General features: G+C 39.6%; 1 protein-coding gene across 1 annotated transcript; it reads right to left on the bottom strand.

The window, feature by feature from the left end:
• Nucleotides 1-2970: 2970 nt before the first annotated feature.
• On the bottom strand, nt 2971-24804 carry bbs4 (Bardet-Biedl syndrome 4). Its single transcript, XM_074667240.1, has 16 exons — nt 24727-24804; nt 22175-22217; nt 19444-19523; nt 16954-17017; nt 16601-16712; nt 15508-15580; nt 15175-15228; nt 14950-15077; nt 11847-11901; nt 11633-11701; nt 11284-11436; nt 8770-8941; nt 8612-8681; nt 8366-8510; nt 8067-8271; nt 2971-3701 (listed from the first exon to the last, which is right to left on the bottom strand). Exons 1-16 carry the CDS (start codon nt 24784-24786, stop codon nt 3547-3549), a joined length of 1638 nt encoding a protein of 545 aa, XP_074523341.1. The 5' UTR covers nt 24787-24804; the 3' UTR covers nt 2971-3546.
• Nucleotides 24805-25188: the final 384 nt, after the last annotated feature.

The raw sequence follows: 25188 nt of genomic DNA, 5'->3' as shown, positions 1-25188 counted from the left end.
TACACATCAGCAGAACATGAAAGTGACTCAAAACAGTCAAAATTCATTTATTTGCTTTCAAGTTGGATAGAAAATATCATAAAGTATGGCTAGCTGCTTCTTGTTTGCTTATTGTTGCATTTCACAAACAGTATCTTCAGATAACTCCCAGTTGGCCTATTAGCTTATAAGCTAACATTAGCTAATCACAGCTACATTCCTCTACAACCAACACCAACAAACAGTCTACATTTTAAATGTTACTCACCCATTGGTGGTTTTTGGTCGTTGTACGCCGATGAATCCAGCTGTGAGCGCTGTTCCTCTTCATCTTTAGCATCCAGCTATCAGGCGTTAGCTGGTTCAGCTGGAGCTAAGTGTCATCCTCTGTGGAGAGTAGGCCTTTAGATGTTTATCTTTCCATCAGCTGAAGTAACCTGTTCACTGCTGTGAGCCTGGATTGCTTTGAGCATGCTCAGTTCCTACTTCCTGTTTATCTCATGAATATTCACAGCTGGTGTCGTTCTCTTTAGCCGTTTTCGAATTCGCCTACTACATACTACTTTCATAAGCAGTATGTAGTGTGACTGTTCAGTTGGGTTAATTTTTGTAGTATGCTACGCTGGTTTTCAGTTCAAAGAAAACAGAAGTTGGCTACGGCTGACTTTTTTTCCCAAAAAACTTAATTGAAAATGTACAAAATAAACAAACCACGAGTAACTTATCTGCAAATATATATCCAAAGAGAGCATTTTCTATGAACTTTCAGTGGTGGAGATGATGAGGATTTAAAGATAAAAAAGAAATGGCTCTAACATTTATATTCCTCTGCTACTCCGGTTGTTGTTGCTCCGCTCTCTGCCATTTTCACTTCTGATATGGGACCAGGCGCGTTGCATTGTGGGTAACAGTAGGCGAAGCAGACTGGTCCGAAGCATACTGTGGATTTTGAGAAGGGTCTGTCTGCGGCTCGCAAGACGGAGGCGTGTCGTGTAGTGGGCGTGTCGTGTAGTGACGTAATGACTACACGACACGGCCACTAGATAAGACGGAAATCACGGGAAACCATGCGAGACACTGTTAAAAGTTTCTAAAGAGGAAGAAGACGAAAAAAAAGAATGAGCCATGGTAAGATTATCATTATTATTATGTAAAGAATTGAAAAGACGTATTTCTGTGTGTGCTGCAACATTTAATAATTTTAATCTTCTTTTTGGACAGTGAATTGAAAATGATGGAAAAAAAACCCTGGTGTAGCACCTGTCGGAGGAGGCAGCATTCAAACTAAACGTTTCCAGCTAAAAATGAGGCTTTTCTCAGCCGTTTATGATATAAAATAAAGATTGGGAAGCTTGGAAACCTGTTGCATTTTTATTATTTGCATAGCAACATTCAAGTTTTGCATTTCACAGAGCCATCGCACTAATAAATGGGAACAAATGTTACAAGCTTCACTAAAAACATTGAGCGCTGCATCCCTCTGTCCAGAAATTGCCTGGACGCATGGGCTCTCTTCCAGCTTCCTCCCAAGGTTCCACACAATAATAAACTCATAACCTCACAATAATCAACACATATTAGAATTATAAATAGGCTACTTAATATCACAAAGACACATTATATAGCATGTCAAGATGATAGTTCTGTGACGGGCCAGAAACAGCTCCATATTATGAATCCATTCTCATAATTATCTTATCTAGAGATAACGATTTTACACACACACACACACACACATATGTATATATATATATGTATGTATGTATTTCAGCTAATTAATTCTTGTCCTGATTTGTTTCTTTAAGTATTATTATTATTTGTGGCAGAGTCAAAGAATATTAACATTTCAATGCTTTCAAATCAATTCATTATAAGGCAACAAGCAAAACTGTATTTAGTGTAGAAACAGAGCAGAACGTTCAAACTTTAAATGCTACACGACTCATATCTCTTTAAGAACAGCATAGTGGGCGTGTCACGTAGTGATGTCATTATGCGACACGCCCACTCCAGTATACCACCAGGGTTTTTTTTCCATCATTTTCAATTCACTGTCCGAAAAGAAGATTAAAATTGCTAAATGTTGCAGCACACACAGAAATACGTCTTTTCAATTCTTTACATAATAATAATGATAATTCTACCATGGCTCATTCTTATTTTTCCTCTTTTTCCTTTTTATTAACTTTGAACAGTGTCTCGCGTGGTTTTCCGTGATTTCCGTTTTATCTAGTGGGCGTGTCGTGTAGTCATTACGTCACTACACGACACGCCCACTACACGACACGCCTCCGTCTTGCAAGCCGCAGACAGATACACTTGAAGCAGACTGGTCCGATGCATACTGTGGATTTTTCCAGATTCAGTAGGTCATCCGGGTGTTTTTCTCATACTACAACTCTGACGTTTCTTCACATACTGCATACTGCATACTGCATTTTGGTCAAATCAGTACGCACTGCTAGTATAGTATGCAAATATGAAAACGGCCTTAAGTCTGTGCGCTGGATTCAAACTGAGAAGGTTGAAGAAGCATACGCCACCCAGAATGCATTGCAACCAAACAGCAATAGCAGCCTACGAGCAACAGTCTGAGCTGTAATATTTGCTGATATGCGTACTTCATCAATATAAGAAATAACCCCAGGTTATGACATCAAGAGCTGCTAATAAACAAGGACTTATCCTCAAACACAACTTTTCAATCTGAGGTAATAACGACCTCACTGTGGATTTTTATCAGGTCAGAAAAATAAAGTTATGAATGAGGAAAGTTGAGGCACAAACAGACAGATAATTCACGCTCAATTATCTGAGATTACTGTGAGTGTGAAAGAGGATTATATGAACCCAAACACTGATTTTTGTTTGTAAAATATGCTTGGTGTGTTTGATAGAGGTGGAAACAACACTGCCCCCTGTTGGTGAGGCCTGCTCGGCTGAGCGTCCACAGAAAAAAAAAAAGAAGAAACGACCCCAGTGACAAAGATATTTTCTTTAAAGTTGTTTTAATATTAAATACATTACTCTATATAAACATTTATCGACATATAAAATCAAATCTCACTATTTGCCCTCCACCCTCACAGAGAGCCCTATCGTACAGACGAGCAGTTTCCTCTGACTCCTCCACGCGCTCCGCTCTGACCCCAGCTCAGAGGTGATTGTCACAGCGTTTCCTTCACATTGGTTTGGCTGTAGAGATGATCTACAGCTGAGAGACTGACACGGCTCCTACAAATACTCCGAAAATCCTTATTATTGCTGGCTCATCAGCTGCACAGACGCCTGTTTCTGATTGGTCCACGCCTGGTTTCAGCAGACCAACCCAACCCTCCACACTGACACAGAGTTACAGGATGAAAACTTAAAAAGTTAGCGTTGTTGTGACATTCATGACGTCTGATAGGATGATTTAACTGAAGAGCAGGTTCATGGCGCCCTTTCAGAGGAGAGTAAACGGTCATGTGACTGAGCGGCGTACAGAGGGCGCTGACTCCTGTTGGTTTGACTACGATGAACAACAAAAACACAGTTTGGTTTCTATGTAAGGAGGTGGAAGCTGATTCACTCCTCCACCTTCGTTTTCCTCTTGGAGGCTTTTGGCTTGGGGGTGATGGGCTCTACGGGCTCGGGGGAGCCTGGAGGGTCGCTGGGCGGGCTGGGGGCGCTCTCCACATCCGGCTCTGGCTCGAGGGGCAAGGACGGGCTTTTAGAAACTCCTGAAAGACAAAGACAGATCAGAGAGGCCTTCTCCTGTCTGAAGATCAGCTTCTCTTCTCACACGTCGGTAAACTGCTCCATAAAGTGACCAACAGACCAGACAAGTTTCAGCAATATGAGCGTCAAACATGATAAGATCAAACCAGGATGCTGCTTCTTCTTCAGGCTAACTGCACCACAATTTAGCAACTTCTTTACCTCGAGCTTTTTATCACAAACAGGAAGTTAAAGCCGTCGTTAGATGAGTCTGACGTGTGTGTCAGAGAGGATCTTGATCTGCTCTGAATCCAGCCGCAGCGTGTGGCTCCTCTGCTCTGACCTCCAGCTGATTTAATGCACAGACGTTAAAGCAGAGTAATAGTATCTGCAAACACTCCACTTTAAAGCGCCGTACCTCCAGCCGCGTGATGAAGGAGCGTAATCTGTGCAGCGTGTTTACAGCTGTATTTGTAGTCACAGTGGTTTTGTTGTTGAATACTCGTTGCTGGTTGCTGAGTACACAGATCATCAGAGCCGAATGACGGCCTGTGAATACAGACGCTTTGTTACGGTGTTAACGGCTCAACGACAGAGGGAGCAAACACCCACAGCCTCTGCAGGAGAACAGCTCCTCTCCTGGAGCTTAGGATGACTTCATCATCATCTGTCTCTTTGACTTTTTATTCACAGGATGTCAATTCTGAGGTTAGAGATCGCATAATATTAGAAAAGAAAAGCTAAAGAAACCTTTAGATGGATGGTCCGGTAACGTGGCGTCGTGTACTTAATGATTTTATCTCCTGAAATGATAAAACTGCTGCAGTAAATGTTTTTAACTTCAACAGTTCACCTCTTTCCTTTGTTTTCTTAATCATCCTCTCCATTTTCTGTTTCTCTGAGAAGGAAGCAGAGGAAATCACTTTTTCCTTAATTAAAGACATGAGATTTCTCTGAAACTGAAGGAAACCTGAGGAAATCTGTAACATTCAATGTGACATTTTTGCCTGAAATTATTGTAGATTATTTGCTACTAGTTTCATTTGTTTCACAGCAGTTTTAAAGTAATTTACTGTAAACTAGTGCTGTCAGGCGATTAAAAATAATAATCTAATTAATTACAGGATTTGTAATTAATTAATCTAATTAATCGCATTTTAATCTCATATCTGCTTAAGGTCCCAAAATAAAGAATTTGAATTCCAGGACATTAGAATTACATTAAAAGACATTAAAAAATAAGGTGGGAATACATACAACACTTGTTTAGGTGCCCTGAGGCATAAGGAACAAATGAAAAAAGTTTTATGGTTCTATCTTTACAAAATCTACACAGTCCTGCACCTAAAATAAGCTGATGTGATTTTTAGGACGTTTTTTGCTTCTGTCACATTTTTATTCGATGTGGACTCAATTTTCACTGCAATATGAACTTCTATACTTCTATGAGGTCAGGAGAACCAGGGCTAAAGGCTAAAAACTGTGAGGAACTATGTACAAAACACTTAATTCAAGTCTTGGATCAAAGAGAAGTGAAGTATTCTCAGTTTAACATGCTCTGAACACACAAACTGTTGCTGATTGGTGCAGAGCAGCCCCAAGCTGAAACAGGACACCAGGAAGATGGAAGGACATTTTCAAAGAATTCTTTAGATTTAAATTCAGGACAAATATCGATCATTCAGGGCTTGTTTGATGCAGTAAAGAGTGTAAAATTACCTGTATTTTACAGAATTGAGCAAACGGTTGATTTTCTGTAGATTTTCAAAAAGGACGTGTGAATAGACGAGACGGGACTGCAGTCCCCTTAACAGCGCTCTCTCTTCCCCCGGTTCAAAGCATGACGTCAGGTGTGATACATTCAGGGACCGTCGGAAATTTGAAAATCTGACGAGAACACCACTTTTTCCATGTAGGACAAACGGTTTGTAAATGCCAGACATTTGAAAATAAGTGCGTCTTTGAACGCCTCGCGGGTTTGGGATCCAGATTAATCAGCGTTAATTTTTATAACGCGTTAATTTGCGGTGTAATTAATTAATCTAATTAACGCATTAAAATGACAGCCCTACTGTAAACCTTTCACAGTCAGTTACGGTGCATATTTCACAGTAAATTACAGTAAAAGCCTGTGAATTAGTAACACAGGAATTCATTATCAATATTAGTTGAATACTGTCAATTCCTGATAATATTTTACACTTTAAGTCTGATTTTTTAGGAATTTAATTTTGATATGTAATTTAATACAACTTTTAATTAGTTCTTGTTTGGCTGAGGTTCATCTAAGCTTCATCATCAAAGTCACAAACGCTAGAAACCCCATCAGAGCGTTGGGGCTCCCGTTTCACGAGAGCTGCTCTAAGAGAAGAGAAGATGAGCTTCACGGTGATTTTATGAAGCTGCACAGGAATCTACATACAACGTTTAAACCACAGGTGACATTTGAGGTGAGCTTTTCTCATGACTGTAACTCTCCAACTGTTTGGGTGAGAGAAAACATTTAAATGGTTCCTGAAAAAAAAACAGGAGATAATCTTACCAATACTACTGATACCAGCCTTTTTTTAAGGTATCCTATTGCGAAGGCTGCAGATACTCTCCGCAAAAAAATCTTCTGTCAGACAAGTCCTCCTCGCCACTAGATGGTGCTAATTGCTGCAGTTTGACACCACGGCAAATGTGCACCAGGTCCTTTTCAGACAACATGAATGAACCAGGAGTTAACAGTTAAACATTTTTATTTTGCACTTTGGTTTACTTTAAATAAATCCTTAAACTCGGATAGTTTTTAGTTTTTTTTTTGCACTTTTAATGATTTTTCAAAAATATTTATCAAAAGATTTCTAAACTCGGAGAGAGTTGTTTGTGTTTTATTTGGACTTAATGTCAGAGTGACTGTGCTGTCTTTGATCAAATGATCTGACACTGTTGACTGAAATGTTATGTATCAAAAGTACAAGTAGTATTGGTACTCTGTATCAGTGAGTACTCAAGAAGGAGTACTCGTACTGGTATCAGATTGCATAAAAAGTGGTATCGAACGTCCCTAATGATCATAGACCTGGGTGATACTCAGGGTGATAAATGAAGCTAACTGTCTCATCTGGGAATTTTAACCTCCAGGTTCTAAAAAGAGCCAAGTTCATCAGTCAGGATGTTACTCACCCTCATTATCCTGGATAGAACTGCTTCCTTCTTCACTGCAAAAAACTGAAATCTAATTAAGTGTTTCTTTCTTATTTTTAGTAGAAAATGTCTTTTTAGACTAAATCTGAGCCACAGTCACCTGACTGGTCCAGAAAAAATGTCTGATTTCACGTTATTTAAAGACAAAATCAGGTCTGAAATGCTTTAACAAGTAGTAAAAAAAATCTGCCAATGGAACAAGAGACAAGTTTCTCGTATTTAGACATTATTCTTATTCAGGGGTGGCCAACCAGTCAGAGACCGAGAGCCACAAAAATGGCCGTGGTACTACAGAGAGCCACGTCACACACAGGGTCTTACCAACACACTTCCTCTCACACATCAACGAAATGACACAAAATGAAAACATTTCCAATTTTCAGAGCAAGATTTACTGTGTTTTTTGGTTTGTATGAATTTGTACTAGAGAAATGAAACTGAAACTTTAGCATTAATATTGATCAATTCTGAACCCAACATTGGCACCAATATATCACTATTTTTGATTGATCAGCACATCACTGCTCATAACTCTCTATATATTTTTATCAATGGATCAAAGAGCCGCACACCAAAAGGCAAAGAGCCTCATGCGGCTCGCGAGCCACAGGTTGGCCACCCCTGTTCTAGTTTCAAGCTAATTTTCTTGTAAATTTCTCTTGGTCCATTGGCAGATTTTTTTTTACTTGTAACAGCAAATCAGAGCTCATTTAATCTTTAAATAACTTTAAATCAGACATTTTTCTGACCTGACCAGCTGAATGTGGCTCATATGGAGAATAATAAGACACTTTTACTTAAAATGAGAGAAAACACTTGATAAGATTTCAGTTTTTTACAGTGTAGTGTCCGTCTTACCGTTCCCCCAGCTAGCAACGACAGATGTAAGTTCTCCTTTATTCCTCCCTCCATCTCAGAGGAGGTGACTTCATGCCTCCATTGCTGCTGTTTGCATTTGTACATCAATTATTCTGCTATTGCCATTTAAACTTGCACCATCAGTTAATTTTGGGGCTTTTGATTATTTCCCATCATGCATTGTATTTCCATCCCCGTCTTGCTGACGTCTTGTATGTTTGTATCACGTATGTCTCGTGTGTGTGTTACTGACTGTGTGTGTGCTGTGAACCATCTGCCCTCTAGAGGGCGTTTAATAAGACGACCTGACCCCTGTTAGACTCCGCCCCCTCCGCCCGTACCTGCGGGCAGCTGGATGCTCTTGTTGTAGCTGGCAGCTGAAGACATGGCCTGGCCCAGGGCTTGGTTGGTGCCGAGGGCGGCCCCGGGGGTTTTGGTGGCTGCTGCAGAGTTTGGTTTGGATTTGGAGTCCTTGCTGGGTTTGGTCCAGACCAGACTCTCTGTGACCTGCAGGGCGACGCCCATCTTCTGAGCCATGTCCATCAGCTGTGGGGAGGAAACACCTTTAATGAGTGGAATGAGAGAGCCACACCTCCTGGACCTGGACCTGGATCTGAAACTGGACCTGGACTTTGAGTACCTCAGGATCGAAGTCAAAGCTGCTGCTGCCGTCTCGGAGCAGGTTGACCTTCTTCTCCATCTCCTGGTACTGATCCAGAGCCCGCTTCTTCTCGCCGTGGTTGTAGAGGAAGATGGCGAAGTTGAGGTTGACCAGAGGGTTGGATCTGTCAGGGAGCGATGAAGAGGAGGAGGAGGAAGGTGTCAGTCAGAGGTTAAAGCACAGATTCAGACTCTTACTGAGGATGAAGGATGGAGAGTGACTCACTCATCCATGATCACGGCCTGCTCGTACGCTCTGGTGGCGTTCTCCTCGTCCTCCAGGTTGGTCAGCGCCACTGTGGAGAGACCTCAGCTGGTTTAAAGCCGTTAACCTGAGGATGACTGAACATCAGAGACCTCCTGCCTCCTGCTGCGACTCTGTACCTGCCAGTAACATGTAGAGCTCTCCCATACGGGGGTTCAGGTTGATGGCTGCGCTCAGGAAGTGGAAAGCTGACGCGTACTGCTGCATGGTCAGGTGAACCAGCCCCAGGTTGTACAGCACCTTCCAGTCAAAGGGAGACAGGTAGTGGGCTCGCTTCAGGCAGCTGATGGCCTGCAGGGGGAGCCAGAGGGAGGAGACGTCAGGAGCTGATAGAAACGTTCTCAATAATTAATGAACCCAAACAGAAAAAAAAACTGTTTCTGCTGATCTGTGGACGGACAGAACCAGAGCTTTAAAGCTTTCTCACTGATGAAACACTGTGATTAAAGAGTTTCTGCTCTGTGAGTTTATCTGAGAGGAGTTTGAGCTTCTTTAGTTTAATTATGACGAACAATCTGTGGTTTAAGTGCACAGTGAGGCAAATTTACATCAGAGCAGAGCTCGATGCATGAAGTAGGTTCATTATCTCACCGTCACATTAAGATTAGACATTCAGTTTGCATCTGTGGACAAATCCTGATTTACTGATACATCCATGTTTTATTTATCACTCAGGGCTGAAAACGTTGACGTCCCAGACATCTAAATGTAAAGATCCCCTCCTTAAGTTAAGTGCTGTCAGGTGATTAAAAAAATTAATCTTAATTAATTACAGGATTTGTAATTAATTAATCTAATTAATCACATTTTAATCTCATATCTGCTTAAGGTCCCCTAATAAAGAATCTGGATTCTAGGACATTACAAAACTGTAGAGCATGACTCATCGAATGAAAACACAAAGAAAAGATTTATAAATCCACATTTTGTCCAATTTGATTGCGACCGTTTACTTCGTCTATCAATCAATCAATCAATCAATCAATCAATCAATCAATCAATCAATCTTTATTCATAAAGCACTTTTCATGCACAATGGTGGCAACACAAAGTGATTGACAAATCAAAACAAAATAAAACAAAGCAAACAACAACAAAAAAAAAAACCCTCCACCTCTAACCCACCAACCCACCCCTATTGCACATGATGAACACAGCTGATTAAAATCCCTGCAGACGACCTGAGGAACTGAGGAAACGCTTTCTGGAGACCTTCATGAGGAAACACTGAAGGTAAAGTTAAATGTTAAACTCACAGTAAAAGAATAAAACAACCAAGCTAAAAGAAACAAATAAGATAATAAAATATTAAAAGATTAGAGCAGTAAAAAAGAAACGATGTAGAACTAAAACTTACAGAAATACAGAAATGAAAAAGCTGAAAGTAACAGTGCAGTAAATAGGAAGATAAATCATTAGGTTAAGACACTTAAAAAAAAAGATAAATATATATTGAACTAAAAGTTCGGATTATACGCCTTTAAAAAGACGAAGACACAAACATGATTAGATAAATAGATAAATAAGTAAAAGAAAAACTCAGTTGAAGGCCAGACTAAAAAGATAAGTTTTAAGTTTGCTTTTTACTTTAATAGAAGTAAATATTTTCCAGCGGGGGGAGGTGGGATCTGGCAAAGCTTAATAATCAAAATCCTGCTCGTTAACTACTGTGGGTGAGAGCGGTGCGCTCTTTGGACGAGAGCTCAGCATGGATATGAGGAGAAGATGTGAGATGACAGAGACACAGAGAGACACTGCAAGTCAGGAAAGTTCAGGCAGCTCACGCTTAAACTTGCCGTGGTTCAGAGAGAAAGAGCAGCGCCATCGAGAGGAAAGGATGGCGAGCCCGAGATGAACGCGATCAAAAAAAGTTTGTTTTGTCTTTCCTTTGGATCAAAAACAAGAAGAGAATAATAAAAAAGGAGAGTCCGCTCTTCTTGGGGAGCTTTGGTCTTTACAGGGTCTGAGAAAACAAGATTATTAGGGTCTTGAAAGATCGTTCAGGATGCTAATTAATTAATCTAATTAACGCGTGAAAGTGACAGCCCTAGTTAAGAGATAAATATAAGTTGTGTTTTATGAGATTTACAAGACAGGGAAGTTTTATTTGTCGTCACGTCTTTTCTCTTTCCTCAGGTAACTTCACTTCCTGCCCTGATGTTTCTTTCCTTAGTGATTGTGACCCCTGTCCTCGCCTCATTACCTCGTCTTTCCTCCTCACAGGACCAAACGTCTTAGAGCAAGTTTGTTTCAGACTCTTTGATTTTTGGTTTCAGAGTTAGAAATTGTTTTTCTTTGTTGTAACTCTGATAGTCTAGTTTGTTTTTTCAAGCATTGCTGTGAATTTTTGTTGACACTTTGTTTTTACTCTCTGGAAATTAATGAGCTTAGTTTTGTTAAAAACACAGAAAGTTGTACTTTAGAGTCTTCCTCCTGGATCCTTGTTGAGCACAGAAATGTTTTTTTTTTTTTTTGCTGCAGGTTTAATGGTTACATAACAAAGTGTCCGTTTCCAACTCGTTTAAAGTTTTTATGTTGAAAAGAAAAGCTGTTTATTTTGAATCAGAAACATGTTAATGATGTAAAGAGTGATGAATCTGAAACCCAGTAATAAAGCAGACAGAGCTACTTACAGCTACATACTTCTTCTTCCCGAAGAAGCACATGCCGATGTTGTTCCAGAGCGGGGGGTTCTCGGGCACGGCACAAGCCGCCACGCGGTACTTGTTCATGGCCACATCAAAGTCCCCGTGCGTCTGCATCATGCTGCCTGCAGCGAGGATGGCCTGTGGAGGAAAACAATGATTAGAGATATATTAAAGGAAGACGCTGCCTTTGAAACGGCTCATGATGAAAGAAAGACGGCGCCGTCTGACAGGAAATAACCTTTATTTATGAGGAATAATCTGACCCAATACGTTACAGAAGGCTATCAAGGTAGGAAACGAAGTTAAAGTAAAGTTTGTCCAGAGACACACAGACCTTATAATTGTTGGGATCAAACGTGAGCGCGTTTCCAAGGTGCACAAAAGCTTTCTGGTATTTTCCGAGCTGGAGAAAAGAGGACAGAGAAAATTATACGCGTGGTCCTTTTGAAACGTTTCCAACAGCTCCAGTAAATGTCAGTCTCTGCAGCAGAGCCTGTCCCCTGTGTACACATAATTAATCTGAAAAGGTTAGGGAGAAATCCTCCTACCTGTAAATACAGCAGGCCCAGCGTCGTCAGCAGCTCCGTGTTCTCCGGAGAAAACCTGAAACCAAAACCAGACCAGCCAAAAAATGTCACTTTCTCTGCGCCTGTAATTAAATCTAACATCTGCACTTATTTCAGAGCAAACATCGTTGATATTCAGGGGATCTGCTGATTATTCAATCAGGGTTTGATTCAGCACAAATGTGAAGTATTAATTATAACCCGTGGGGGTGCCGTGTGCTCTTAAATAAAGAAAAACGGTCGACAAGAAGCAGATCAGCATTAAAATAAGATTCACAGTGGTACGTCTCATTAGAAGCAACGCCAGCGTTGAGCCGTCGCATTAATTCACTTAACCCCGACAGGAGGCGGCCGTCTGAAGCCCGTTACAGAGCCTGATGGCTGCTTTATTTACTCCAGGCTTCGTCTGTTCATATCAGGAACATGGAGCAGGAGTAAACAGACTTCAGCACAAACTGTGAGAGGTCCAGGGTTAAAGTGTGTCACACTCAGAGCTTTGTGTGAAACACTTAGTGTGGATAAAAGAGCTCGAATGACCACAGATTATCTGACAAATCAAGAGAAAACCTCAGAGTCTGACGCCTTCTCCCATTTAACGACTCAACATAATTTACCCAGAAACCATTTCTCCAGATACTTCAGACTTTTTGTTTCACAGTGCTTTCCCAACTTTCCCTCTCAACAACATACAGTCACACTCTTGATCATTATGATGATTTTATTACTAAGCTGAGCTCGTCCTGGCGGTCAGAGCTGGGGTGTGATTTCAGAGAGGAGTGGCGGGAAAAGGTTGTGAAGGGAGTGCGCACGTCTGACCCTCAGTCATTTGAAGGTTTTATAGAGAAGTCATTCCCAAAGTCTGGGTCCTGACCCAAAGGTGGGTCGCCACAGTATTTTCATGGGTGACCAAATTAGTTTCCAGAATGTTTACATGATTTGTTTACTGATGGTTGGCTACGCACGCTGTCATAGCTGGTTAGGTTCTCATCGTAAAGGGTCATCGCCACAATGTTTACTGTAACTGGAAACATTCAACTGCTTTAAAAACGTCTGAAGCCATGAGCTCAAACAGCCAAAGACAAGCCACCATATCTGTGTCACTATCACATAAATGAAAGAGTTAACCCTTTGATAACTTTGATTGCTAGTTGCCAAAAGAAAGATTTGAAATCAGATTCAAAACCCTTTTGACTTTGAAAGTCCACGGTTGGATGTTGGACCAGCTGCAGAAATGGAGCTTGTCACAGCTGTGCAGTGACGTTACGCTGAAAAAAAGACATTTTCTTGTCTGTCATGACTGACAGAAACTTGACTTTGACAGGCTCATTTAAACAAATAGGACTTGGAGCTCACAAAAATGAAGACAAAAAAAACAGAAACAAACTGGACGCTGCGCTCAATAAGTGTGTTGTTCTCTCATTTTGTACTCATGACTGGGATACAATCCTGAAAAGCTAGCATGCTAACCCGTCACAGTAAAAATGTAAGTATTTTCGGAGTGTAAGCCTAAAAAAGTGTAATGCATTTGTCAAATTTGTCTCTTAGAGACAGAAATTTGTCTCTCTTTGTCCCTCCAAAATAGTGGGTCACCTGAAAAAAAGTTTGGGAAACACTGGTATCGAGGATCCACTTTCCTGAATCCAGACCAGCTGAGTTTTTTAAAGAGGATAAATGTGACAGCTCTCACCTGAGTCACATGTCTTTTCTCTGTCCACACTTTCAAAACTTGTGGTTATTTTTGTATCCTCTCACTTGTCACAGGTTTTACAACTGTAACCATGTCTACTGAGAGTTTTTTCTGGACTCCAGATGGGTCAGTCACTTTACTTCTGTACAACAGGAAAACATTAACTTTATCTCATTACTACACTGTAAAAAACTGAGATCTGATCAAATGTTTTTGTCTTACTTTCAGAAAAACGTGCCTTGTTATACTTGATATGAGCCACATTTACCTGAACAGTCCTTGTTTCAAGTTATTTGAAGACTAAATGAAGTCTGAGTTGCTATAACAAGTTAAAAAAATCTGCCAATGGAAGAAGAGAAAAGTTTCTTGAAAATTAGCTTGAAACTAGAATAATGTTTTAATCTGAGTAACTTTTTTCTTCTTCCATTGGCAGTTTGTTTTACTTGTTACAGAAATTCAGACCTCATTTTGTCTTTAAATGATTTGAAATCAGACATTTTTTCTGGACCAGTCAGGTGAATGTGGCTCAGATTGAGTCTAAAAAGACGTTTTCAACTGAAAATCGGACAAACACTCTTGGAAAGAGTTCATTTTTTTGTGGTGTAGCTGGACACTGATTACTCTTTTTACAGTGGGAGTCTCCTAACCCTCCTGCTGTTGCTCAGTGGCTGCAGGACACAATCTCTTTTCTAAAACTTGAAGAAATCAAATAAACTCTCAGGGGAAATATCAACAAGTTCTTTCATAAGTGAAATCCCTTTTTTTGTCATACTTTGGAAACCTGAGCGCCCAAAATGATGATGATGATGCCCGCGATCAAAAAAGTTTGTTTTGTCAGTTTTTTGGATCAAAAACAGGAAGAGACACTAAGAAAAAGAGCGTCCACTCTTCTTAGGTAGTTTTGGTGATTACATAGTCAGAGAAAACAAGATTATTTGGGTCTAGAAAGATAGTTCAAGATGCTCTGAAAACAGCTGATGCTGATATCGATACAGTAATATTTTGCATTCAGATTTATGTACTTTATTTTTTTTTCGTTGAGCTGGGTTGGGGAGGGAAGAGCAGCCTGTATTTTATACTTTGAATATATATGAGCTTCTCTTTTTGTTATTCTGATGGTTTTGTGCCAGTTTGATTGTGCGACTACCCATGTGTTTGCTTTTTTTTCACATTTGTATTGGTAAATAGATTTTGCTTTAGTAAACATGTTTTTACATTTACAGGGAAAAAAGAACAAAAATCTAAAAACGTAAACAAGTTTGTCAAATTTAACGCCACTGAATTTTCTTCAATAAATATAAGTGAGAATGAAAAGGAAAACTCTCAGGACAAAAAATTAAAAAGCACCATATAAGTGAAATGAGTGGATAGTGAAGTGTCTAATGTGTCTTTACTCACTCCACTGCTCTCTTATACACCTCGATGGCTCTCTCAGTGTCCCCGGCCAGCAGGTGGACCTTCCCCAGCATCATGAACGTCTTGTCCTGCTTGTTGATCTGCAGAGCTGCATTAAGGTGCTCCTCAGCCTGACACACACACACACACGTTACGTCCCCGTCAGAAAGTCTCAGGAGAAGAGTCAGATATGAACTTTAGTCACATTGATGAAACGAGCGTACTCACATTTTTTAAGTCTTTGATGAAGAAATAGCACAATCCCAGATTATGGCTGATCTCCTGCAGGGACAAAGAGTCGAATTACACACGGGGTGCTGCTGCTCACTTAATTGAACAGGGACTGATAACGCCTGAGCGAAATCCCCAAATATAAAAGTAATTTCAAACATAGTTTCACAGCCGGATCATGAGGAAGAGGCTGGTTCTTGGCTGTTCTGGATCAGCGTTTGTGGAGGATTTGGAGGAGAGCTTCATGCTGAGCTCAGACTGACAGACCCAGAGCACCTCCTCCAACAAACCCTGACCCCGAGCAGAGACGGAGCTGTATCTTTTATTTACCCAGTCTTTCTCGTTGAGCCTGGCAGCTTCATGGTAGAATTCAATGGCTGCTTTGTGCTTTCCCAGGAGAAACCTGCGGAGAGAATAAACAACAGTAATCCACAGGATGAGTTAACCGTCATAATCACTGCGTGCTGAGCGCTGCTCTTACAATCCCACAGCAGAGAGGAGCTGTGGCTGGATTAACTTCCCCTAAAGCAAGGGTCTTCAACCTGCGGCTCTGGGGCCTCATGTGGCTCTTTGTAGCTTCGAAAAAAAACATTATTTAAATAAGATTTTTTTTATTTTTCTCATATAGGGATTTTTTAATTCCCCATTTTTTTAATGTGTCAAATTTTTGAATTTTTTAATATATTATTGAAAAGTTTTGAAATTCCAGTTTTATTTTGCAAATTTACTTAATTTAATAAAAAAAAAGACATGTTAACAAAAAAATAACATTTTAATTTCTTTGCAAGTTTTGTAAAATTCTGCAAATTTTTGCAAGAATTTCTAATTTTCTCATAGAGGGATTTTTTTTAATTCCCCATCTTTTTAATTTGTCAAATTTTTGAAATTATTTTTTTTTAATATATTTTTGGAAAGTTTTGAAATTTCTTTATTTTTTCAAATGTATTTAATTTAAATATAAAACATTTTTAAATATTAGTGAAATTTCAATTTATTTGTGATTTTTGAAAAAATGTCCTTTTTTTTGCAAATTTTTGCAATTTTTTAAAAAATATCTAACTTTTTATTTTTTAACAAGTTTATCAAAAATAAGAATCTACGACATTGCGCACACAATTTTATAAATTTGAAAAAATTCTCTTTTTAGATAACTAATCACTATATTTTATTACCTATAGAATTTTATACTCTGTTTTGTCTCTATTGTGAAGATAAAGTAGATTTTGTGGCTCCTGAATGACTTTAATCCAGCTGAGCTGGGGAAAAATGGCTCCTTTAAAAGTAAAGGTTTCAGACCCCTGCCCTAAAGCTTCCTGGTCTCAGACGCTCTGGCTCTACGTCCCTGCTCTGTCTCTGTCTCTGTCTCTGCCGTGTCACATGAAGAGGGGTTGATGCAATTGGCACGATAGGGCAGTAAACTCACAGTGATCTTGCAACTTGCTTGAGATTGTCAGCGCTGCTGGGATTAAGGATGGCGCAGCTCTGAAACAGCTCCAGGGACTGTTGGATCTTGCCCTCCAGACGCAAGATTAGTGCTGTGGCAAGACACAAAGACAGAAAGAGAAAGAAGAGGGTGTTACACTCCACGAGGAAGTACAAAAACATACGGAAATCAAAGGCGCAGCAGGGGGTCCCAGAAAGCAGATTTTGGGAAACTAAATGATGTATGGGGGAGTGTGGGCGCCGGCGAGCAGAAAAATCCTCATTTGATGTCGTTATTAATTAACATCAAACATGAGGAAATGAGAGAGGGTTAGGACAGAGAGTGCTGCTCACCTTGAACATAAATGGCGTATTCACACATCCCATTAGTCTCCTGCAGTTGTTCTTTGATGATCCCCTGCACAGACACACACACACACACACACACACACACACACACACACACACACACACACACACACACACACACACACACACACACACACACACACACACCGTCTGTACAGTACTGAACACTGTTTAAGTGAAAGGACGCTGAACTGGAGTTGATTCTGTTTGTTCACTGATGGAGCAGGGGCAGTGTTTTGGGTGGGCCAAGGGGGCCCAGGCCCACACTATTTTATTTATTTATTTATTTATTTTTAACACAGTTTAGAATCAGCATTGTGAAATTTTGTCACTTCAAGTTCATTTTGTTTTCGTGAGATGCCCTGTCTTTGTAAAATGCTACATAATTGAAATAAGGATTTTTTATTTTTCTACCAGAGGGTATTGATGATTAAAGACACTGACACTAAATAAAATCCTGTGTTAACATTTAGTTGAACTAAATCTTCATCCCATCTGTCAATGAAGCCTGCCACCGCTCTACTTCACCTCCTACAACATCAACAGCCCACCAACTTACCATGCACCTGTGGCTAACCTCAAGTTTTACAGCCCTGGGAAGATAACTACATCTACAAAAAGACTCATCTGGAAGATAATACTGATTTTCATTCTGTGTGGATGGATTCATTTAGCTACTAACCCAATATACATGCTTAATATCTGGCAAAATATTAGCGTAGAACAGGAAACGATGAGTTCAGTGAAATGATCGATATATGTTATTAAATTCAAGTTTTGTTTTTTTTTTAATTGTTTAAAATTCAAAACTGACATTTTTTGCAAATTTTCCATTTTTTTTATTCTTGCAATTTTTGAAATTAAAAAAATTAAATTTGTCATTTTTTAATTTCATTTTTTTTCATTTTTTTTTTAATTAAAAAAAAAAAAAAAATCATTTTTGCATTTTTTAAAAAAATATTCAACAGCCCACCAACTTTCCATGCACATGTGGCTAACCTCAAGTTTTACAGCCCTGGGAAGGGAACTATTTTTTCTTTTTAATTATGCAAATTTTTTTATTTTTTTATTTTACTTTTTTTTGTTTTAATTTTTTGAGAAACTTGCCAAATTTTTATCACTTCAATTTATTTATTTATTTTTTTAATATTTGCAAATTCATTAAAAATAAAAAACTTAGAAATCACCTGTATAATTTTAAAAAATAAAAAACCCCTCTAAACTCAGAAAGAAAATTATTCTCTAGATTTTAAGTGAGCATAGAATTTAAAACACTTTTTGTCTTTATTGTGAAGATAAAGTAAATTTTTTGGCTCCTGATCGACTTGAATCAAGGTGAGCTGAGGAAAAATGGCTTTTTTTCGCTTGCTTATTTTTAGAAAAACTGTAGTTCTTTGATTTTTATTTAACCATGTTTAATTTCCCTGCTTTTACAGCCTATAATAAATGGATTGTTGTAGCGGTGCAGCCTGCTGGTGTGTTCGAGTATCACTCCTTGGTCAGTGCCATGGAGAACGATCTCAGGTGGATCCATCTGATGCACAAAAAGTTATAAAAAAACAACCAAATCTGCTTTAAACTACAGATAGTTACAGTTTTTAACTGATCTACTGATTTCAGGTATTTAAGGCCCAGACAAAACTGAAATCCTGGCTCCGTCCCTGGAATCTAGACCACCTGAAATCCAAACCAGGACTTGGTAGATGGTAGAGTGAGATGTTTCCTGTTTGCTCCTCTGCATGCTAACAGACTGGCAGACTCCAGTTTCCTCCATCAACACAAACAGCAGCTCTGATTTGTCACAGTTTGGTAATTTTGGTGTTTTTCTGTCACTGAAATTTGCTTTCCCACAGGTGGGAGGAGAAACACAAACAAGAAGGAGGCTCGTTGAGATGATTCACCCCGAGCCAGCTGCTGCAGCTCTGGTGGAAACGCGGTGAAGGATTCCTGCAGGAGCCAACTGTTTCTGTCGTTTTGTCAATCTGCTGCAAATCTGGTGAATTTGTCAACAAGAATAACCCCACTGCTCAGCATTAATGTGCATTACAAACAGAATAATGCATGAAATGTAAATTTCTATTTCAATAAAACATTATTCAGCCAGAGCAAACGTTTTAATCTGCAGTTTGTGTGCCCAAAACCCTCTGCTCCACGGCTGCTGCGGCACAATTAGAGCCGGGCCCTGGGAGCCGGAGAGGGGCTCATTATTGTCTCACAAAATTGGATTTTCTTAGAGAAAGTGAGATGGAGAAGTCCAGTAATACAACTTACAAGTTCAGGCATCTATTCAGAGATTTCATTAAGGACCTGCCGTGAACACGAGGGACTTCGCAGGTCGATGCAGAGGATTAGGTCGTAATGAAGCGCAGAGTACACTGTACCTGCCAGGCACTGGTTATCTTCATAAGGTCAGTCAGAGCAGAGTGAACAGAGTCTGATGAAACCACAAGGACAGGAGGGGGAAGGACACCTTACCTTACAGGTGTCATAGTCTTTGCGTATGTAGTGCTGGTGGATGAGCCAGTTCCTCCTCTCCACGATGGGAAGCTCTGGAGCTGAGAGGAGGAAAACACTGAGTCAATGAGGCAAAACATCAGGGACGCTTTTGTTCTCATTACCTTTACTTTTCTGACAAAGTCATTTTTAATTTCTCAGATAAATGACTCATCCTGAAGGTGTCCTCGTTCTGCAGATCCACAGATCAGACCTTAATGCTCCAAAAACAACAACTGCTGCTAAGAAAGCTTCAAACCTTCTTCTGAGACTGTTTTAATTTAAGCTCTAACACGAAGCAGGAATAACACACCTCCCCTCTGCAGCTCTGTGATCTGACAGGCAGCACAGATGTTAGCACTTCCACCAAAACCCAGCGTTAAACCACAATCACTCCACCAAGCCGCTGTAAATGTCACCTTGTAAGCAAGTTTTTCATCACAAACACCGTTTTTATTTCTGTCACTCCTCTAACATCTCTGCAGGTTGAGATATTCGCCCCGTTGCCAGGGCAACAATGTCTCTCGCAAGCGAGGTGCTTGTGACAGACGAGAGCCCGTATAGAGACGGGCTGAAAGAGGAAGGTTGGAGGTATGAGCGGCACGGTATAAAGACGGCTTTGTAAAGGGTTAGGTAACCTGGAGGAGGCCGGCACAATGCTCCCAGACTCCTCCTCGGGGGAATACAACATTTCATTTCACGTGGACGCAAACGTAATTCCAACTCCAGCCAGTTTGATTCTGGTAATCCTGTTATCTTTGCACCTTCTACCTTCCTCTGAGGCTAAAAATAGGTTTCACAGCAGCGTGAAGCGAAGTGCTGGGCTTTGAGTCGGCCGGTGACACTGGGGGACATCATTAATGAAGTGTCTGGGTGGATCATACAGTGTGAGTTACACTAAAGCTCCTTCTGTTTTTATCTGTCAGCGCTTCAAGCAGCTCTCTGTTGATCTGCTGCCAGCGCCGGAGCCTCTTCCAACTTCTTCAGAGAAATCCTCTCCATCGCTGAGTGGGAAACTGCTCGGGCTTCACGTCTGCCCCGTCAACATCCAAAACGGCCCTATTTGTAGCACCCTAATCCTCTCCCTCCCTGCTGAGGCAGCAATAATATTCTTGTCTCTAGGTTTCAGCTGTGGCCCCGCGGTGCTCCAATCTCCACACGCACAAAAGCAGGGTGTCTTTGGCGCCGAAAGATGGGCTACATGCCTGACGTGTATCCCCGCAACCACTGCACCAAACACTGTCAGGAAGCGGAGGAAAGCAGCGCAGCATGAGGTGCCCTAAATACAGCCCCGTGAAAAACTTTAGCCCAAACACGTTTCTTCTCCTTCCTTTACCAGATCTGGCTAATTCTGGGACAGATTTGGTTTCCAATTGCCTCCACCATCTGTACGGAGGGGATAAGAGCGGAGGGGCGGCGTGCTGAGATCAAAAGACACACGCAGAGAGTGTAATGAAAAATATGATGAAAATTATTTGGGAGGTTTTACCACAGACTACTTCAAAAAACCTGCGTCTCGTCGAGTGATTTGGCCTCAGAGCCAGCAGCCAGAACAGGATCTGCTCAGGAGCGCGTCGGAAAACAAAAATATCACAACAAAGGAAAAGAAATAGGGCAGATCGCTTCACCAAAAATAAAAATCTGACAACTTAAGTTTAAAAAAAGTGAAATATGCCAATCACAAAACATTCTCTGAATTCTTGTTTTGCACATTTCTGTGTGCTATGTGAAGAGCAGAGACTCTAAACTACACAAAATGTATGAAAGAAAACTTTATAGCTGAGACTTTTTACTTCAGGAAGACTTCTGTGGAGTCAGATCGGTCCCAAAATTTACAAAAGCAAATTTGTGAGTGTGTAAATCCATCCACAAAACAATGAACTGACCCACAAACGTAAACAGATTTGCAAATGTGAAAAATATCTACAAATGTGTGCACAAATGCAATTGGAAGGATTCACAAATGTAAAATAAAAAAAGGTCTGTCATTGGAAAACTTTGCTGGATTTGTGTGTGGACTTTTGAGACTCCCCAGACATGTCTAGATGCAATTTTTTTTTTTTTTTTTTATTCAGGGAAAGTCTGTAGCCAATCAGAAATCTCCCTCCTTTTCAGCCAATCACCGTCGTGTAGATTCGAGGGGACGTTTTAATGTGATCACTGTCCAGCATTGCACATCCCATGTGCATTTGTGGATTTGTACACACATTTGCAAATCTGTTTACACATTTGTGGATCAGTTACGCATTTGTGAATGCATTTACAAACACACAAATTAGAATTAGCAAATTTGGAGACTGATCTGACTCCATAGACTTCTGAGAAAAAAAGTTTAAATCCTTCACTTTAAATCATTTCAGTCTGCTTACGCCATGTTTCAAAACTATGTCAAGTGCCACACTTCAACAAAAAACACTACAACAGAATAAAGTGGTGAGTAGGAAACTGAGATCATGGTTATAAAGAAAAAACCTCCTCAGTGTTCAACAAAAGATTTACACAGAGCAATATGTGGACCATGGTCTGGCTCTGGTTCAGGTTTTTACTTCAATGAGCCGGTTTAGAGAAGAGTAAGGGCGACCTCTGCTGGACGACTACGTCTAATGTCACCCTGCTTCAGGAACAGCTGACAGAGCAACAGCATCTTCATTCAGAGGATTATGTTTGAAAAGCTTTCTAATGAGATGAATCAGGAGAATGAAGAGTCTGGTACCTTTGGGTGCTCTGCGTTTCTTCGTTTCCGTGGGAACAGTGAGCTGAAATATAAGAAATACAACAGGTGAATAAGAAACAGTGAATGATTAAAATGTAAAACAGATTAAACATCATTGACGAACAGCGTGAGGGGTGGTTAGACCTCAGAGCTTCATTGGCACATACACCAAGCTCAGGCTGACGTCTAAAACAGGGCTCTGCAACATTTACCTTCATAGGAGCCATTTAGCCTCAGCTCACCTGGATTAAAGTCATTCAGGAGACACAAAATCTACTTTATCTTCACAGTAAAGACAAAAAAAGTACAAAAAATTTGAATCATATTAAAAATCTAGTGTAAAATTATCTAAACGAGAAGATTTTGTGTTTATAAAATTGTAAATGTTATGTCCTTTTTAAAAAAAAATCAACATATATTATATTATAATATTGACAAAATAGAAAACTGAGCAATATCATAGTTCATAAATTGGCAAAATTTAAGATATTTCAGTCAGATTGTGATTTTTTTTTTCAAAATAATTAAATTAAAAAAAGAAAAAAAAATGGCTGAAATTGAAAAAAAATCAAAATTTCAAAGCTGTTCTAAAATGTTTTAAATTTTCAATAAAAAAATATTTCAAAAAATGTCTTTTTTGCTCCATTTTAAATTATTTAAAAAAATGGAAAAAAAATGCAGATATTTAAAAAAAAAGTGAAATTTAAAAATTTGCAAAATCTTAAAAAAAAATGGAATATTGATCTCAAAATTCTTAAAAGTCTACAAAAAATGAATTTCAAAAATTTTGCAAAAAATAATAATAATAAATTATTAATTAATACGACAAATAATTAATAAATAATAAAATAATAAATTGAACTCTGTATTTCATTTATATTTTTTTCAAATATACAGGGAGTCACAGCAAAGAGTCAGAGAGCCACATGAGGCTCCAGAGCCACAGGTTGAAGACCCCTGGTCTAAAACTTCATGTTTAAAACAGTTAACACCTGTTCGTTCAGTTTGTAAACCACTAATATTATAAACAGCTGATGTTTCAGAAAGTTTTTAAAGCTAGCTGCTGCAAATGTTTTCTTGAACAAACAGTGAACTAAGATGGATCATCCCACAGGCCCATGAATCTAATCACATTTTATTGTGTTTGATAATCCCTGTGCGTGCCTGAGTTTCCTCCTGGATCCTCCCACAGTCCAAAAAACATGCTTAGCAGGTCAAATCCTTGCTCTAATAGGCTCGTAGGTGTGGAAATGGTTCAGTATCTACATGTGATTGGCTGATAACCCGTCCACAGTGTATCCCGCCCACAGCTTCCTCAGACCCCAATGGGATAAGGCGAACAGAGGGAGGGATGTTTCACTGCAGGTTTTATGATTGTAGAGTCCTCATAGTATCACTTTCAGTAATAGTGGTTTGATAAGCAAAACACTTCACATGAGTTTTTGCAAAACTAATATAATCTAATTAGTGTTTGCATCATTAATGTATGGTCAGAAAGGTCACAGACCAAGTGTTTGTAGTCTCTGTATTATGTAAATATGAGCTAACTCAAAAGGTGAATTCCTGTGGGAGACCAAATTGGATTAAGGTCATTTTCAGTGAGGTCTGAGCAGAGTAATTGTGATCTAAGTCCATGTACCTGTAATGTCAGATCTTTACTGGTTTTACAGCCATGTTGTTATGATAAGATTATTTAGGCAAATTTAAAGAGGACAAAGAATCAAGGAATCATGTTTGCATGAAATTACACCTTTCAATCAAACATTTGACAGTTTTCATATAACTTTTACTTACTTTTTTCCAAATGAAATGCAGAATTCTGTCTTAGTCTTTAATGAGATCACAATTTTTACACATTTATCACAAAAACTCCTCCCGAAGCAAACTATCTTCCTGCCTCATGTTGTTATTCAAGTTGTCCTGTATTTCCTGAATTTGTAGACTTGTGTTTCATGAAAAGAAAGCTTGTTTACATCACACTCTGCTGTAGTTCAGCTACCTTGAGTGCAGGTAGGCGTGCGCATGCGCTCTCTTAGTGTTGCGTTCAGGATTTTCTTTCCATATTAGATGAGTCTGTGGGTTACTAAATTACTGCTTCCCTGAAAGGATGGTGTTTTGTAAAGTGCATCCCACCCTGAGGGTTACATGTCATTAACAGAATGAGAAAAGGATTACGGCTAAAGTAGAAACATGCCTGCACAACGACTCCTTACTTCAATACGTGTCAGAATAACGCGTGGGCCACCGTACGCGTTTAACACTGTCAGACTGTTAAACGCAGTTGTGTTGTTAAATCTCACTCTGCTATCAACCTGTTGCTTTCAGGGTTCAGCTTGTTGCATGGGATTAAAGATGGAGTGCGAGGCAAGTTGTCATTAGCTGAACGTTAATCAACTTAGCTGCGACTTAAAGCGGGTTAGCTCCACGGCTAACGCTAAAACACGAAGCTAACACAGAGTCTGATCAGAAAGTGACTCTAAACGAGTCACCCCACAGGAAAGTTTGTGTTTAGTCGAGAAATATACAAGAAGTAGCTTCAGGTTTCCACTCACCACCGAGGATCTCTCCTCGTCCGCCATCTTGGGATGACCTACACTAGAAGCTGTTGCCATGGATACAGCTGAGGAATGCGGAGGAGCGCGCGAATTCATGAACGCGCGCGGCCGTCAACAAACCGTACAATCAAACAAATGGTTAAAATTAAGATTTTAGTTATATAATCTTTTTATTATTGACGTCAAAAGCATGTAAGTGGGTCAGCTTATGTAAAAGTACTCACAGGAATGCTTTGAAAACAATTTGTGAAGATTAAAATATTTGTATCAATAACTGAAAACGTCATTAAGTTACTTCAATTTGCGTGATTAATCCATTATTGATTCATTTTTAATAAACGATATAACCTTTGGTGTGATTAAAAAACATATGACGAGGCCTGCTGTTCCCTGAATGCTTTCTTCATTATTATTTTTTTTATTAAATGGATTCAAAATGTCCCTCAAAGTGTCAAAAAT

This window comes from Halichoeres trimaculatus, unplaced genomic scaffold, assembly GCF_033239565.1.
Source record: "Halichoeres trimaculatus isolate MK-OKI-2021-1 unplaced genomic scaffold, fHalTri1.1 fHalTri1_scaffold_3, whole genome shotgun sequence".
Lineage (NCBI taxonomy): Eukaryota > Metazoa > Chordata > Actinopteri > Labriformes > Labridae > Halichoeres > Halichoeres trimaculatus.
The sequence above is the reverse complement of the archived record's forward strand: the minus strand, read 5'-3'. Positions and strand labels throughout refer to the sequence as shown.

Excerpts from the sequence above, each read along its gene's own strand:
- bbs4 (XM_074667240.1), bottom strand. The coding sequence starts at position 24,786 with ATGGCAACAGCTTCTAGTGTAGGTCATCCCAAGATGGCGGACGAGGAG. Across the intron at positions 22,218-24,726 it reads ACGAGGAGAGATCCTCGGTG|CTCACTGTTCCCACGGAAAC; the intron begins GTGAGTGGAAAC and ends CTTATATTTCAG. Across the intron at positions 3,702-8,066 it reads GAGCATCCAGCTGCCCGCAG|GAGTTTCTAAAAGCCCGTCC; the intron begins GTACGGGCGGAG and ends TTTGTCTTTCAG.